Source organism: Camelus ferus, chromosome 3 (assembly GCF_009834535.1).
Source record: "Camelus ferus isolate YT-003-E chromosome 3, BCGSAC_Cfer_1.0, whole genome shotgun sequence".
In the NCBI taxonomy this organism is placed as follows: domain Eukaryota; kingdom Metazoa; phylum Chordata; class Mammalia; order Artiodactyla; family Camelidae; genus Camelus; species Camelus ferus.
In genome coordinates, this window is record NC_045698.1 from 101,351,106 (window position 1) to 101,367,992 (window position 16,887).

A 16,887-nucleotide genomic window follows, 5' to 3' on the forward strand; every position below is an offset into this window, starting at 1 on the left:
TTTTTAAGACTCGATTGTGGATGCCTGTGTGTGTATTCAGGTGCTGTGTGCTACTGTGAGCTGAGCTGCCTGGCATTAATCCCTTGGGCCCTGTGCTTCCTTGCAGGTGAGCCTTCCAGGTGGTCATCCTCGCACTGTGACTGCTGCTGCAAGAATGGCAAGGGTGACAAAGAAGGGGAGAGTGGCACCTCTTGCAACGACCTCTCCACCTCCAGCTGCGACAGCCAGTCTGAGGCCAGCTCTCCCCAGGAGACGGTCATCTGTGGGCCCGTGACACGCCAGACCAACATCCAGACTCTGGACCGCCCCATCAAGAAGGGCCCCGTGCAGCTGATCCAACAGTCAGAGATGCGACGGAAAAGTGACCTGCTCCGGACTCTGACTTCGGGCTCCAGGGAGTCGAACATGAGCAGCAAAAAAAAAGCTGTGAAGGAAAAGCTCTCCATTGAGGAAGAGCTGGAGAAGTGCATCCAGGATTTCCTAAAGATCAAAATTCCAGATAGGTTCCCCGAGAGGAAGCATCCGTGGCAGTCTGAACTTTTACGGAAGTACCATCTATAGGGGCAGGCTGGGGGGGCGGGGGTGGGAGGAGAAACAAACCGTGTCACCATTTTGAAATAAACCTCCTAAACAGAATCCACATTTGAAAAGAAAAACAACAATCCACGTTTATTAGAACACAATAGCTCGTTGACCTATGACTACTGCCTACTTACCTAGTTCACCTTAACACGTAAAGCCACAGGGTAGATTTCTCTCCAGATGTGCAAATGTAAAAAAATCTTTTTTTTTTTTTGGTGGGGGGGGAGTTATTTCTTTGTTTGTTTGTTAACTTGGTCCCATGTGCTGAGTATCTTATCTCTAAGGAGAGCCAGCTATGTAAGAATAGCTGAGAAGACATGGGAATCCTTCCTCCCAGACTGGGTTTTTCTCTCATCTTCTACCTCCCTCCTTTGAATGAGAATATGGTAGAGACCTGGCCCAATGGCATGTGTTTGGATTTTTAAATTTTCCTTTTCCCTTTTGTTTATGGGGGAAGGGGTGGGGAGGATGGCAGATTTATATGACTTTTCACTCAAATCGATTATGTGCCAGTTTATATTGACCCCGTCTGCATGAGTATTTGTGCAACACAAGCACAACGAAGTGTGTATATACATGCGGCGCACGAGATCCCAGGGCCTGGACGTCCTAAGGGCTGTGCTCACGGTCCCAGCAGCACCCTCTTAGCGTCCTTCCGACACACGAGCCTCTGCTCTTTTCTTAAAGCCCTCCTGGGATGGTTTCCCAGCCTCTCTTGGCAAGGCTTCCGAACATCCAATAACCCTCATCATCAACAAATCGTCTTCCTTATTTCAAAATTAACACCCTCAGGCTCCATTTTACCGCGATGCTCTTTCTCTGTGCTAGGAGAGCTAGTCAAACTTTCTTTGTATTAAAGGAACCCAAACACCCATATCCACAAAAATGACTGCAAAACGACCCCACACTCAGCCTGCCCTACCCTGGGCTGAATTACTTTCCTTCTCTTGGTATTTTCAGAGCTCTTACTGCCCGTGTTGTAACGGTGTGGCCTTCCCACATAGCCCACGTTGAGTTCTCTGCACTCCTGTGTAGCCGTGGGAATAAGAACAGCACAGAGTCCTTGAATAAGGCTCCCACCTTTTGTGCTCAGAGGAAAGTGTTTTTCACATCCCTCCTAATCATTTCTCATAACCTTTTAAAACTACAGTGCTACATTGTTACTTTCTTGTAGCCAGATCTGTTTGCCTTTGGGATCTGGGATTTGGCTGTGTCCATACTAGGACTTGGCCGTCACTGATGTCTGTGAACAATCCATCTGGATAACTGGAGCCCCGAAATGATGACTCCGGCTTTCTAAACCGTCTTTCTTGATTACACCCTTGACTTGTATAGACACAGCCAAAAAGAAACTGTGAATAGCCATCCATCCATGTGACTCTGTATTCTATTCACCTACCAATAGTTCTTTCATAGACTTGTGGTAAATGAAGATTAGAGGCCAAGTTTTACCTTCAGCATTCCTCATGCAGTTAAGTGGGAACTGAAAAATAATTTGTCCATCATTAATTGTGTGCCAAGCACTCCTAATTTCTTTCTTTTTATTGTGTGTGTATGTATATATGTGTCACAGGTAATAAAGGCAACTGGATGGTGTCTGTAGGAGGGAAAAATAACGACCAGTGGCTTCTTTTTGAAATCTTTGATTGATACACGTTTATCATGTAAGAGATCCGTCTTAATTTCTGTTATTATACCCATTAGTATATGGATATCTTTCTGAATTTTTTGTAATTCTTGCCTTCACACCCGGGCAACAGACTTGGCCAATGGTTTCTTGTCCTGATGGTTTGAATGGAGTTTACAGTTTTACTTAAGTAAAAAAAGAAAGATCATTTGGGGAGTTGAGTTGTCAAGAGAATTATCATTATGAATTTAAGTGGTATCTTTTTATGTGTTAATATATTAGTTGATGTTTGATCTTAACTGCAACATAGCTTTGTAAAGCCTACCAGTAATCTTCAGTCTTTTCAATGTTTCTTTATGCCATATCAGAATACCACCGTCCTAATAATAGAAGATTTTGCATAGATCATAGAACTTCATGGGTCAAGAAGTTAAATTTGGTGAAAATGTCCCCAAACTCACTTTGGTCAGATGATTCTTATGGTCCTCCTGGAAGTGCTGTCAAAGAGTTGGGGGTCGGAATAAGAAGGGCAGAGTCCCAGCTTCCTTAAATTTCAAACTTGATTGTAATGGTATCAGATCAAGACACACTAGTAAGAATTAAAGAACTAGTAAAATGGCAGTCAACCCACTACTCTTACCGCATACTTTAAACAGGAAATTGAAGACTGCAAAGAAAATGTTCATGGCATCACTTCTCTGTCCTTTGCCCCGTCATGACTTTTTTCCTGGGTAGGCAGTCTTCATACCCTCAATGAACAAAACTAGTGGGAAGTCTGTTTAAAACAACAATAAAATTTTTAATCTGGGTCAGGTCTAGGCTGACACCCACCCCAAAGTGTCCAAATAGCTGAAACAACAGCATTCTCTTCTTGTGTGTGGGTGTTTGGTGCAGAGGTGATGGTAGACCTGGCCGGTGAAAGATTCCGCAGGGGCACCGAGTCAATGGACACCTTCAGTCCTAGCTTGAGTGGGGTTCAAGTGAGGGCTACGTGGCCTGCAACACTGGCAGCAAGTTCTGGGTGAGTTAGAAGGTTAAATACTGTAATGGCCCTGGTAGTCACCATGAATCAGGCCCATTGTCCTGAACTTAACATAGTTTTAAAAACGTGTAGTTCAGTTCCGGGCAGAATGATACATATGGTTTGCTTCTTGAATATTCGTTATGACAAGGGCTGATATTCGTTAAGCATCAAATGGGTCAAATGGATGAGGACTCGTATATGCAGAGCCCCAACTTAAGTTGCCTCCTGGAAAATTCTGCAATGCTGAAATCCCCTGAGCTTTGAGTGTGGGGAGGCGGTGGTCATTCACTATGATATGTGGGTCTTCTGAAGTCAGAACCGTATTTATAATGTCCTCCTACCCACTATCAAAAAGAGAGTGACCTGTGTTCAGCAGGAAAGGGGGAAGACAGGAAAATAAAACTGTGGGATCACTGTGGTAGTGTGCTCTCCCTGCCCTCACTAAGAAAAATACTGCACTGAGAAATGGCCATAAAACACAAAGTGAGGCGGCTTCCACAATACGCAGTGATGTTGTCTTTGGTAATTGTAGGCACAGTTATCTTCTGGAAATGCATGCACGGTGAATTATAATAAAGGGGGAACAGTGCACAAATCATAAGTGTTCCCTTTGCTATTTATTCTTCCATAGCTTTGTCTATCCCCAACTAATTTGTTTGTTGGGGGCACATTTATTAAAAGAGCTAACATGGAAGTTTTCACTTTTCCATTGGCCTTATTTGATTCAGGACCACCTTTATCCATAGGCGTGGATGTGTATTGTTCATTCTGGGTCATCTTTGTTGTCTTTGCATGTGTTTCTGGATTACTTTTGCTTCTCTGGGCTTTTGTTTCCTTTCTGACTATCCTTTGTGCCAAGCGAAACATGCTCCAGGGAGGAAAAAGAAAAGGCGTATTTGGTGTTTTGCAAAATTACTTGACACCAGGTCCCGGAATGGGAACCAAACTTTGATTCTCATCTATTTTTCTTGGTTACAATTCCAACCTTGCAACTTGGTATTTATCATAGTGGATTAACTAAGAGCACTTCAGTGCTGATGTTTTTTGCCACTAGATGTAATGCCGTGGAACTTGACTAACCTTGGTCTTCTAGATGTTCTTTCCTAGAGTTAAGACTCTCTGAACTTTTAGGAAGAATTCTTTGTCACCTCCACTCGACCTAGCAGTTTTCAGAGGGAAAGTGCAGAGAGTCATTTTTCCCCCAATGACTCTGGCAGAGAGATGTTTTTTGCCAATTTGCATGCTGGGTTATAGGTTTAGCGTGGGCTGTTTCTCTTTTAATGTCTTTGTATTGTTGGCATCTTGCAATCTTGATGGCCCACTATTCCAATTTATTTATTTTCTTTTATACTGTCAAAATAACATGCTAGAGAAAGAATCAGAGTGAGCATTCTGTATTCTGAGTTAAAATGGAGTTAGATGTCATTTGTACGAGTCTGTACAATGATTAATATCTGTAGAGAAATTAGACCAAATGAAACCTGCTAGAATGGTTTTGATTTATATTGCCTTCATCATTCTGATTTTAGATGAAATGGTTATTGCTTTCCACCCCTGCTGAAAAAAGAGAGTGTTAAACTTTAATAATCACAGCACCATGATGCAAGCACAAAGCTTGTTCATTTGAAGTGTCTGTTTTTCTCATCTTCACATATACTTTAGAATAGAGACTCTTTCTCCTGTGACCTCCTCTGCAAACTTTTGGGCAGTGTTTCCAATACTCAGCATGCATAAAATCATTTGTAAAAATGCAGATTCCTTCACCCTAACCCTGGAGAGTCTGATTCAGAAACTTCAAACAGGGCCAAGGAATCTTCATTGTGCGTCATTATCCTTAATGATTTTAATGAGATGGCTTGTGGACCTTTCTTTGAGAAACTGTTCAGAGACAATGCGGAGGTCAACATATCTCTCACTTCCTTGTGGTACTTCCTCTCTCTTTCCACTGCAGATAAGTCAAAGCATGCATAATTCATTATCTTAAGAGAAAAGACCCCAAAAAGGAACACCCAGCACAAGGGCAGAGTAGATTTCCATAATTTCTTTGTCCTTTCACCTGCCTGTCAATCATAACGTCGTCTCCATGTTGTGTATGTTTATGCCTTTTTTTTTTTCCCATGCTGAAAACCTGCATCAGTATAGTTTTGTGGCTGGGTAGATGGGAGCACGTGTCTGAGTGAGATGTGCCCTAATGATGCCCAACAAGGAGTTGTTCATTTCTAGGCCCTTACGCGGTTCGGGTCAGAGGAACTTGAGAATGATCCATAATTTAATGATGTGTGTGGCCCCAAAGGGGGTTCCAATAACTGCATGCACAAACTACCCAAATGAATATGGAATGATTAGTGATTTCAGCTGTATTTCACAAATAAAATCCTAACTCATGGAGCTGCTCAATTTGTCCAGTTTGACTCAAACAGGACTAGGAGGCTCTCAGATAGTTGAAGACCCTGAACCCCAACATTGATTAAAAACTTCAAGCGAAACCAATGAGGGAGAATAAATTTAAAAAAAAAAAAAAAGAAAAGAAAAAAAGAAAGAAGGAGTGGATTCAAAATAGCTGTCATAGTCCGTAAGTAATGACATGAAGTTCTCTAATTTTCCAGGCACTCTGACCAGGAGAGGTGGCTGTACTATGATTATTCAGAAAGAAAAAAAATTTGGAGGTTTTTCAATGATCCACTTGGTCCCGTCCATGTACGAGAGTAACTAGAGAGTTACCAAACTCCCACATGCTACCAGAAATAGAGAATGGATGACTTAAATTCATGCTTGTCATGATCATTAGTTAGCATTTAAGTAAAGACTACTACAAAGGAAAGTAAATAATGGTTAATGAAACTAATGAACTTGAGACACTAATTAAGATTACTTGGCGAAGAATTTTAAAAAATAACAATAACTTTAAATTTGATTCAGTTTGCCTTCCCTCATTTACTTCCCAAGTGGGATTCCTTTACTTCCCCAGCTTCCTAATCTTTAAAAAATGTTCCTCTTGTTTGTGAACAAATTGTGTCGTTTACTGGATAAAGAATTTTGAGTTCTTAAACTGTCATCCTTGCTTTATTTAGGAAATTTACTTTGAAAAGTCTAAAGAAAAATGTGTCCCCGTCCAGTGACTATCAAGGAGTTTGTCCTGGGGGAAGAAGGCAGTGATGTTCCTGTTAATCAGCTTTCTAAAAGCACTTACATGCCAACTGGAGGATTTAGTAAGTCTCCTCTCTCCAGCGACCTCTTCCATCTTGTCAGTTTATTCTTAGAATTGACCTTTAGCTAATTTACCTGAATTTGCACAATAAAAATCAGCATAACTTCAGACTCTTCCCCTGCTGATGTTGGCTCCATCCATCACAAATGGAAGAGGACTGATGATGCACAACTAAGTAGTGGAGGAGAATTGCTTTATAATTGCATCTGTCTGTGTGTGCACGTGTGTGTGTATGTGTGTACGTGTGCAGTTTTTAGGTTGGTGTTGGGTCAGTGGCTAGTAGTGTCCGTGGTAATGCTATCCAAGTGCAAGGATAAAGTTCTTTGGTTACAAAGTTTAACAGCTTTGAATTCAGCACTTTGAATAGTTTTTCTTCACTGTGGGTATCAGTCTTTGAGAATGTTGAGAAGAGCTGGTTTCCCGATGCAAAATTCAAACATTTCAGATTTCTAGATAAAAACCAAACTCATTTTCATTTACATAGTCACTGGTGGCATCTTACTAAAAGAAAGAAAAAAGAAAATGAATGCCTGGGAAGTTAAATGTGCATCGAATTCACACTGATCACTAGCAGTTTTTGTCAACTGCAGCCAGTGGTCAGTGTTTTATCTTGTAGGAGAGAGACACACAGAAACACTTGCAGGAACAGCTCTTTTCTGATTTTTGTGACTTATGTGCATTTAAGGCAGCAACTCGCATCCAGGGGAGATTTAGCACCCCAGGGGACTTTCCCCAATGCCTGGGGACATTTTTTGATTTTCATGATTTGAGAGGTGCTACTGGCATCCAGCGAGTAAAGGAAGCTGCTAAATATCCCACCGTGCACCAAACAGACCCCACAACAGAGAATTATCCAACCCCACATGTCCATGGTGCTGAGGCTGAGAAACCCTGAGTTAAGGGTTGGCTCATATCTTCTAAGACATTCTTAACCATGTAGAGACAGACTCTGGGTCAAGAGAGAGGATGAAATGAACAGCAACAATTTGTATCACCTTAATTCTGTACAGTGTTCACTTATTATCACTTTATATAGATGTAAATGCTGAAATTTGGAGAAAAATGTCATTTTCTCCCAGAGTTCCCGTAGTGATGAGGCAGGCCTGTGGGCTAGGACTCTTTCTTCTATCTAAGTCTTTTTCTGCCTCAGGAAAAATGCTACTTCAGTGGAGTCATCAACTTTATAGCAGCGAAATGTGTTTGCCGTGAAGCACTTTGGGGGCATTTTCAGTTAGGTGACCCTATGAGGGATGTTTTTCAAGCTGATCAACAGTAGACAACAAGGTGCTCTCAGAAATAAAACAGGAAAGAGGGAGCAAGAATGCTTAAGAACAGGCCAACGACTTCATTGTCTTTAATGCTCAGTGTGTCCTCCATTACTTTGGGTTGAATATCCCCTCACTAAAGATGATACTTAGATCTTGGAAAATATGATCCTCATACTCAGCTGCCCTCACGCCCTTGTTGTCAGAGATGTGACAAGTCTAGGCACAGGCTCTGGCTACTGAGCCTTATTTCACTCGTGCCTGCTGACTTTACTAGGACACAAAACAGGTTTTGTGTCTTAAAGAATTTGACATTTTTCTTTTACTCTAACATGCTAACCTCCCAATGATAGAATAAAGGTCAGATTATTCTACCTCCATGTCATACAAGGGAACCTGAGGACCCAGAGAGTTTACGTTAGTCATTTGCCTGTTCATTTGTTCATGCGTTCATTTAGGGCCCAGTTTACTGTGATAAGCATTGTTGTCTACTAGGGACTAGAACTTGGGTTGTTGAGCTTGAATTCATCCAGATCCTAGGCTGACATTATCCTGTGTGTAGTTCTGATCCACTTTGTAGATTTACGGTTTAAATATCAAGTTACAAATAATATATATGAAGGATTTATTATTATGTGCCAGAAACTCTGCTAAGAACTTTATATACCTTATCTTATTTAATCCCATAATGACCTAATAAAGTAGTCCCTGTTACTGTCCTCTTTTTACAGAAGAGGTCAGTAACAGAAATGTAAAGTAGCACATCACTTGACAAGGGCAGAGACAGGTTTTCATCAAGGTTTCTTAGACCCCAGAGGCTGACAGTTTAACCACCTCATGATATAAGCTCTTCTCTCTATTTTCTGGATTTCACCTTTTAATAGTTTCTTCTAGTCTAAGCAGAAGGCAGCCAGGATGATTCCAGCCTGAAATCCTTCCTGAAAGTCGCTAGCTATTTTGAGTAGCAAGTCCCATGAGGCATGCACATCCCTAGGGGATAAAGGACAGGTTTGGAGGGGCACTTCTGCCTACCAAAGACTGCTTCATGGAAGAAGCCCGATCAAGGGGCAGTGATGTTATAGAAGAGAGATATGGTGAGGACGGTGCCCTCTGAAACCCACAGCGGTCAGCTAGCTTCCAGTTCACCAAGGCAGATTTCACGAGGGGTAAGACAGGTGTCTGTGTATGCGCGCACGCGTGTGTGTATGTGTGTATGCATGAATCTGCTATTTTCACCTTTTGGCTTTTTAAACAATCTCAAATTTTGTTCATGACAGGTCAGAAATCTGAATATGATTGACTGCCCCTAGTAGCTCATCATTACTGTTCTAAGTTGGAAAAAAGGGAGGCAGCTAGAGAAAAGAAGCTGCACTGAAATGTGTGAGTGTGTGTGTGCGTGTGTTGTGTATGTGTGTTTATGTATAAATTTTTGTGTATATATGTATATATGTGTGTACATCTATCTAAATGTATATAAATATATCTATACATTTGTATACATATATAAGCAGATCTTAGTTTGAAACTGTTTGGAATTTTGAGTTTGAGGGATTTATTATTATTATAATTTATTTTTGATTACTAGATAGTCTAATACAGTTCTAATTTCCAAAATTCTCTTCCATTATGAGTATAATGTATGTATCTATGGTGCAGAGAATATGATTAGAATACCTAGGTTTAACATCTGTGGATGCAAAACCAAACAAAAGTGCATTTAAGGAAAAGCCAAACTTGGAAAACCTGGCTTTCTTATTTGAACCATTTGTTGGAATTTCAAACTACGTATTGTCTAACTTGTTCATTAAAAAACAAAACAAAACAAACAAACAAAAAAAAAACACCACCACCACCAAGTAAAGGTGGTGATGTTTAGGAAGAAAATAGAGGTCTATGGCAGCATAAATCCAATGGTTATCATGCCAGTGGTATTTCGCCTGCCTATTTGTTAATTTACTATCTCCTTATTGATTTCACTTCATCATTCATGGGGGTCCCTGTGGCCTTACATGATTTTTAGGTGGGGCTCATTATCTGTTTAATTATTTTAAAGCTACCGTAAATAACTTATAATATGCATATTGTAAATATATACTAAAGCTCAAGGGCACATTGTAATAATAACCAAACGTTTTCTAGCCTCCTGCAAATAACCCTTTAAGCCTGTTTATACAGATACCAAAATAGTTGCTCAAAGAAGGAACAACATAAAAGTTAAATGAAAGAAAATGTTACTTACCTGTTTTGGCATCCGGTAGGCATAGGACCAAATGACTGAAATTTGGGCACTCTTAAAGATACGGTAAGTTATGTTTTTATCCATAGCCATGTGCTTTGCATATTTTGGAGAACATGAAAGGTGTTTTAAGTCAACCTATGCAAACAGAGCTTCCCTGGTGCTCCTTGGGATCAGTTTATTGCACACAAGCTCATACCTTCAGAAGCTCAGCCTGGCTCAGCTGATAGTCCAGGCACAGACTCTCCCTCCCAGGGGCCTGTCAGGTTAGCTCAGTCAGAAACATTTGCAAACCTATTGAGAACGGTCATTCACTTTTTCCCCAAAGGCTCCCTGCAGATATGGTCTTAAAAGCCTAGGAAAGAAAATCAATTTTGTACCAATTAAATGTTCTAATTAGGTTTAAGGACACTTAAAGAAGGAGTGGTTGGTTTTCTAAAAAATTTTGGAGCAGAGGGAGAGGTTTAACACCAACCTGGGCTTCAAGTTCCCGTCTCATTTTTCTTTCCTTTATTTTTATTCCAAAGAAGTATGTTGGATCAGGAGAATTTTGCTTAAAATATTCTGCTTAGTTTAGAAAAGGACAGATTAATGTTTTTTGTACATCATGTGGGGTGGAGAAGTGGGGGTGCCCAAACCCCTCATCACCCTGTTTCTGACTCATGAGTTACTGGAGTGATATCCTACTTGAAACATGGAGAAGCAGAAACGTAGAGCAGCTGCATTTCAGAGCCTCAGTGAAAGCTGTTAATGGGATCTACCATAAGTGGGTTACCACTTCGATTAGCGATGGCATCTAGCTTGTTTCCCTGATAGGAACTTAGTCTGTAAAATCAAGACCCTTTGGGTTGGCTGAAGGAATTGAACTAATGATCTCAGTTGAATTCCTGAGCATCTTTTCCCCGCATCTCTTCAGATCCAGCAGAGCACTGAGTAGAATCTAAGAAACAACATAATTTGTCCAAATTAAATCAACCTGTTTAAATAGGATTAGCACCACTGTTGACACTTACAAAGATCCTACTGATTGGGATACCTGGAGATCTCCAAGTACCGTTTGCCAGGGACTGTCAAGCTCCTCGTACATTCCATCTCTGATGCTTTGAATGTGATGTCACCATAGACAGAGGAGTCTGAATTTTGCTGGTACTAACCCTGAGTGGTGATCTGTTGGGGCCTTGCTCATGTTCCTTTTTCCTGACCTCATTCAAGTGCTTGATGACTTGGGTCGGTTTGTTGCACACTGATGTATACCAAGTGACACCCACTGAAATTACCTCTTTTCCTTTCGAATGCAGTTCACTTGTACATAAATGTAATGTCAAATTGTTTACAGGTTCTTTTTTTGTGTGTAATTGTGATAGCAGATTTAGCTCAAACTTTAAAGGAATCTGTTTACTGAATTGTGTTAAAAATGAATGTGCTTATTACAGTATAAACATCATTAATTATGGACTCACATGAATGCATGTCTACCTGTTGTCAACTCCCAGCAGCTTGGTTATCCAGCAAAAAGTCTGCAGTCTGTGAATAGCAAAATATACATAAACTTCTGTGACTCTGCTAACTCAGTAACTGTTTTTACCTTGGTATGTAACACTGTAGATTTCAGCCTGCTGTATTTCTTTCTTACCTATTTGTTTTTGCAAGAGAAACATGATCTAAGATAGCACTTCTAATTGTCCCAATGGAATTGCGCACCATTTTGGCGATCATTGGTCCACCCAAAAGGCAGCTGCCTTGTGCTGGAACAATGGCCCTGAGCAACGTATAAATATATATACATACATATCTATGTATGCAATATCGACAGTGCTAATTATTACCATATATAGTCTCACTGCCAATGGAAACAAGCTATTTTCTTTGGAATCACTGATGGATATACAGAGATTAATTTGCTACTAACTGCTTTCATATTCTGTTTAGTTCCTAGAGTATGGTAAATGACACAAGTGCAGTATCAGTATTGTAAAACTGTGTGGTGAAAACTGCAAAAGTCATTCTGTGGATATATTTTAAAAGGCAGACCAGAAACTATATTTCAGATCCTTGTGTGAATATAATTACAGAAATAGGTAACTATTTTTTATGTGTTTCCATAGATGACTCCATTTCATATACATTGTAATTTAGCACCAATCGTAATAAATCGTTTGGTAACATTCAGTTGTTATAGTTATCTATTTTCAGTGTCCGTGAGAGACTGATGATTCAACATTATTTCACGCTAACTCAAGAATTTCAGATGCAAGGTAATTACCGTTGCAATTAGTTTATTTCTGGTTTGTTGTGGCAGCTTGCTGGACTGGGGTATAAAAAGGGAGACTCAATAAGTTGGTTATTTAACATTCTTAGAATGAGACTGCAGTGAGCTGAGGCCCTGTCGCTGCCTCTTCTTAATCAGATGGCTTTACGCTGTTGATCCAGCCTCTTTGGACCACAGTTTCCTCATCTGAAAATAAAGAATAAAAATAATAGATACCTCATAAGGTTCGTGTGAGAATTCAATTAGATAACCCAAAGTACTCAGCACAGTATCGTACATTAAATATATGCTTAATAATCCCTATTCGCTAGTAGTAGTATTTTTCAAAATGCAGGCTGAAGAGGAGTTTGACTTTAGTACTCGGAATATATGAATTTATTTTTCTTTTTTTTTTTTCTCTTTAGCCTTTCTGGCATTGCCTATAGAGCTAAACATTCAGTATGTTGTTTAATCAAAAGGGAAAAATTATACAGGGGATAAAGGGGATTTCTACGGCTTGTGGGGTGGTTTAGAAATAATTTAGCCTTTGCTGCTGTAAAATATATTCAGAACACTTGTCCCATGAAATGTGCAGAAAAAAGGAAAGGGATTGGACAATGTGCAGTTTGGGAAATAGAACCTTTTTACACACCCCCTCTTTGTAACTTTTAAATGCTCTTTATTATATCTAAAGGCCTGGGAGCTACACAGTAAAGGAACTTTTGAGCTTTATTTAACCCAGTATCTCCCAGACTTTTCTCACTAAGGACGATTCTAGTTCTAAGGTACACATTTTGGGAAAAGCTAATTTAGCCCAGTCTCCTCCTTGTACAGGAAAGAAAGCTGAGACCCAGAGAGGGGAAGGGATGTGCTGAAGGTGTGTTGGTCCTAGGTCTAGAGCCCCATCTATGGACCCAGGCTAGGACACTTCCTCCTAAACCCCTCTTACGTAGATGACGGATAACAAACAATGGCATTAATCAATTAATCGGAAAACCTCTTCTAAATTCACAGCCTCCTTCCAGCACAGACCCAAACTAAAGAGTTGAACGAGGTATTGAAGGACGAGGAGGAGACAGGTGAGGACGCAGCGAACAGGAATCCTGCCTTAGACTCAGTTACCCCGTGAGATTGCTGAAGGACAGACATAAGGCCTCCTGAAGCTATCTTTTGAGATAGTCATTGCCGTGACACAGATACGGAGCCAGGCTGCCCCTCTGCCCAGCACAGGGGTAAGAGCTTAGCTGGACCAAGGGGGTGGAAGGGTGGGAAAGGAAGTTTTCCTATGAATTCTTGTGTGGGAAGCTGGGGGCTTTCCTCCAGAGAGCTTAGAGAGAAGTCCCCAGTGTTGAGAACTTGTGAAGTCGTGACCTCCACAGCCCCAGAGAATGCTTATGCAGAGCCACAGTGCGGTCAGGTGTGGGCCACAGGGAAAGGTGTTGCCACCACTGTGCCAGAAGCACATAGAGAGTGAAGGACCTAGGTCAAGAGGGAAAGCTGGCTACAGCTTTAAAGGAAGAGAGACCGCAAAGAATCTGTGACCACTGATCTGCCTCGCACAGCAGCTGGGTCCTCCCCAAATCAAGGGTCCCGAGAACACTGCCCCTGTGATGGGGTGGTGAGGACACGAGGCTGCTCCCTCTAATTTCCCTGAAGCCTGCCTGGGTGGGAAGGTAAGTGTGCAGGGACTGGGCCAGGAGAACACTGACAGTGGGTCTGGGGAGACTTGGGGAGTCCTCAGGAGACGTCATCCATCTCAGGATGGAAGTTACACAGAGCCAGCAACGGCCCACAGCCGCCGTCCAAAAACTCATCTGTCTGACAAATTGAGTTGAACAGGGCCTGATCAAAAGGATCACAGCTTTTGGAACAGGGGCAGTGAAATAGGGAAAAACACCACCTTCCCAGACAATATTTCTCCTCCCCTCTAATTTAAACCCAAAGGCAGCGTTCCTTCCCATGCTTACGAAACACCTGGAGCCACATCAATTTCGGCCCCAATGACAGCTGCCACTGAGACAAGTCACAGTAGGTGTTTATCCCAGCTGGGGGCTGGTAACAGCCCCTGGCCAGGCAGAACACCATCAGCTTAAAATTAGCCAAGCTCACCTTGCAAGGCTGACAAATAATAATGTGTCAGCAGCAAAGGTCCAGGAGGGCAGGTTTTCCAAATGCTCAGAACCCCCGAGAGCTCCAGGGACAGCCCTTGTTGCTTCATCTCAGCAAGCAGATCATGAAAGCTCCAGACAGACAGTCTGGGCACCAGACTCCATCTTCAGCTTGTTTTCTCCTTCCTTCTCTCTCCATCCCCCGCCTGCAGGGTAACGAGAAGCTAAGCACCCTCTGAAACTTAAGATAGCAAGTGAAATGGACTTGCTTTTCCTCTGCTGCTGGGTCTGGGCTCACACCTGCTGTCCGAGCCTCTGCAATCCCTGGTGGAGGTAAAGCAATGAAATCTGCCGCCTCCAGGTCATGAAACCACGAAACGCATGCGTCCTTCACACAGATAAAGCTTTTCTTACCTCCATCTCTCCTGGCCTCCCCGCTTCTACAGCTCTACATTTCTGCTTTTCTCTTTGTATTTGTTTTCTCTTTGGATGCCTGATACATGGAGCAAACTCATATAGTAAACCACAGGACCCCATGTCCAACATCCCCATCCCAGGCCCACACTTCTTTCAAGGCCTCAGTTTCCTCACCTGAGCTGTAAACGAGGAGCTTGGAGGAGATGCTTCTCTGCACCCTTCGCCACCCCACCTCTATTATTTTCTAACCTTTGGGTCTAGTTGGTCTCCGACTTGGGGGACATGGGTAGGAGGGGGCAGAGGAGGCTTCCCTGGGTCACAGAAGTTGACAATTTCAGATTGTCTTTGAATGAAAACATCGGGTCTACCTAACAGAGCCCTGACAACAAAGGTAAGTTGGATGTTGTTCTGTCTTTCCAAAGTGTGATGTTCCAAAGTTATTGTGAATGAGTCAGCTGTCCTCCCCCTCACCTCTGACAAGCCTCCCAGGGGGTGAAGTGGACACCCAGTGATTCCCCTCCTGCATTACCCAGGGCTGCAGCTTTGATTTCAGCATGCCCAGTGTAAGTGCCCATTTTCTCTTCACTGTGGATAGATGGGAAGGAATTGGCAAGGCAGACAAATAGTCAACTGATTGGAATCAGAGAGGGGAAGGGCACAGCTGATAACAAATTTTTCTTCCTCTCCCTTACCCCTGGAGAAGTGTGTCCCTCAGTACCTAGAAATAATAAACTGACAGATTTTTTTTTTAAATAAGGAGATAAACATATTTCTCTCTCTGCCACCTGACATTAACAAAGGTGAGAGGGTGTGAGGGACAGAAAGAGAGACATTATAACCATCAGGTCTGTGTGCCTGAGGCATTAGAGTTTTTTTCGACAAGAGTCAATGAATAGCATGGTAATTATCCTGATCTACTCTTCAGAGAGCTGCTACCTGCAGGTCCCTTTCCAAAGCCCAGCTTCTGTGTTCACAATGGGATCGAGTGCGCCACTGTCTGTCACCTAGCACCTTGAAGTTTTCAGTGAACATGCTTGTTCGCCTGAAGTTTCCAACAGCAGAAGCAAAAGGTCAGGATTTGGAAAGAATTGCATCATTTTCCTCTTAGAGCCATCCTTTAACACAACTTCCCTTGGGTCTGTATTGCTATGGAGTACCATGCGTTGATATTTATGAAGTTTTGAGGAAATGCTGGAAATAAAGCAGGATAAAAGTTAACAAGATAACATGGAAACATGTTCAGTGCAGTTGTTCCCCATATTTGGTAGTATTCTTTTATTAATGAGTAAATGTCAACCAAAGACAAATATATACAAGGGATGTCTTCTTGTTTGAATGAGGAAGTTAATTATTTTCTGGTTTATGACATGCAGGCAATGTAGATCCATCTTAGTCCCAAGACAGTGGAAACCCCCGCACAGAAGAGGCTTCTGAAATACACAAGACACACAACCAAGAAACCCTGTAGGTTTCTCAACAACCTTAAGGGCAGTGCTGGAGGAGGTCAACATGAGTACTGAGCTCTGAGCATGTGTCTGCAAAACCATAGGAAACAGAACAGAAGGACAAGCGATCAGCGATTGTATCTCCCACAGGTACAAGACCTCAGGATGCTTGTCGTGGACCAACTTCCTTGCCCTAACCTCGTGAACCTTTCCTTCCTTCAGCTCTTTCCCTCCCTGACACTGCTGCTGTTTCTGCTCTGGTCCTCTTACTGGAATTTCTCAGTGTAACCCGGAAAAGAGGCAGAAAATAGGCAGCAAGGAGTTGGAATAAAATAGGGTCTGGGAGGTGAGGGGAGGCAGGTCTGGAGGCTTAATTCTCGAGTCTGGCTGTGGATAAGCAGCCCTGGCATCACCTAGGGATGTGTTAGAACTAAAGAATCTCAGAAGCATCCCTACACCTTTACGGAATCTGAATCTGAAGTTCAGCAGAACCCAGGTGGCAACAGGCACATTACAGTCTGAGGGGCATTGGTCTATAAGGTGTGGTAGAATGAGCAGAGATAGCCTCGGAGAGGTGAGGGTGAAAGCACGTATGAGAGGTGGCTCGTTCCAAGTGCTGCCACGGATTTAGGTGATGTGGTGGGCAATAAAAATACCACCAGTGAGTGGAATTACACTCTGTGCTTAAATGGGGAACGTTTATTACTAAATTTTTAAAACTCGTTAC

The 16,887-nt window shown here is 42.1% G+C and overlaps 1 protein-coding gene across 3 annotated transcripts in view; it reads left to right on the forward strand.

The window, feature by feature from the left end:
• The window catches only part of KCTD16 (potassium channel tetramerization domain containing 16), a 245,537-nt gene extending 233,426 nt beyond the window's left edge, over positions 1–12,111 (forward strand). For all 3 annotated transcript variants that reach the window (XM_032477026.1, XM_006194398.3, XM_032477027.1), the window contains exon 4: positions 107–12,111. In XM_032477026.1, the coding sequence (XP_032332917.1) occupies positions 107–561 (455 nt within the window). In that variant the 3' untranslated portion in view covers positions 562–12,111. The remainder of the gene's footprint in view (positions 1–106) is intronic.
• The last annotated feature ends 4,776 nt before the right edge of the window (positions 12,112–16,887 follow it).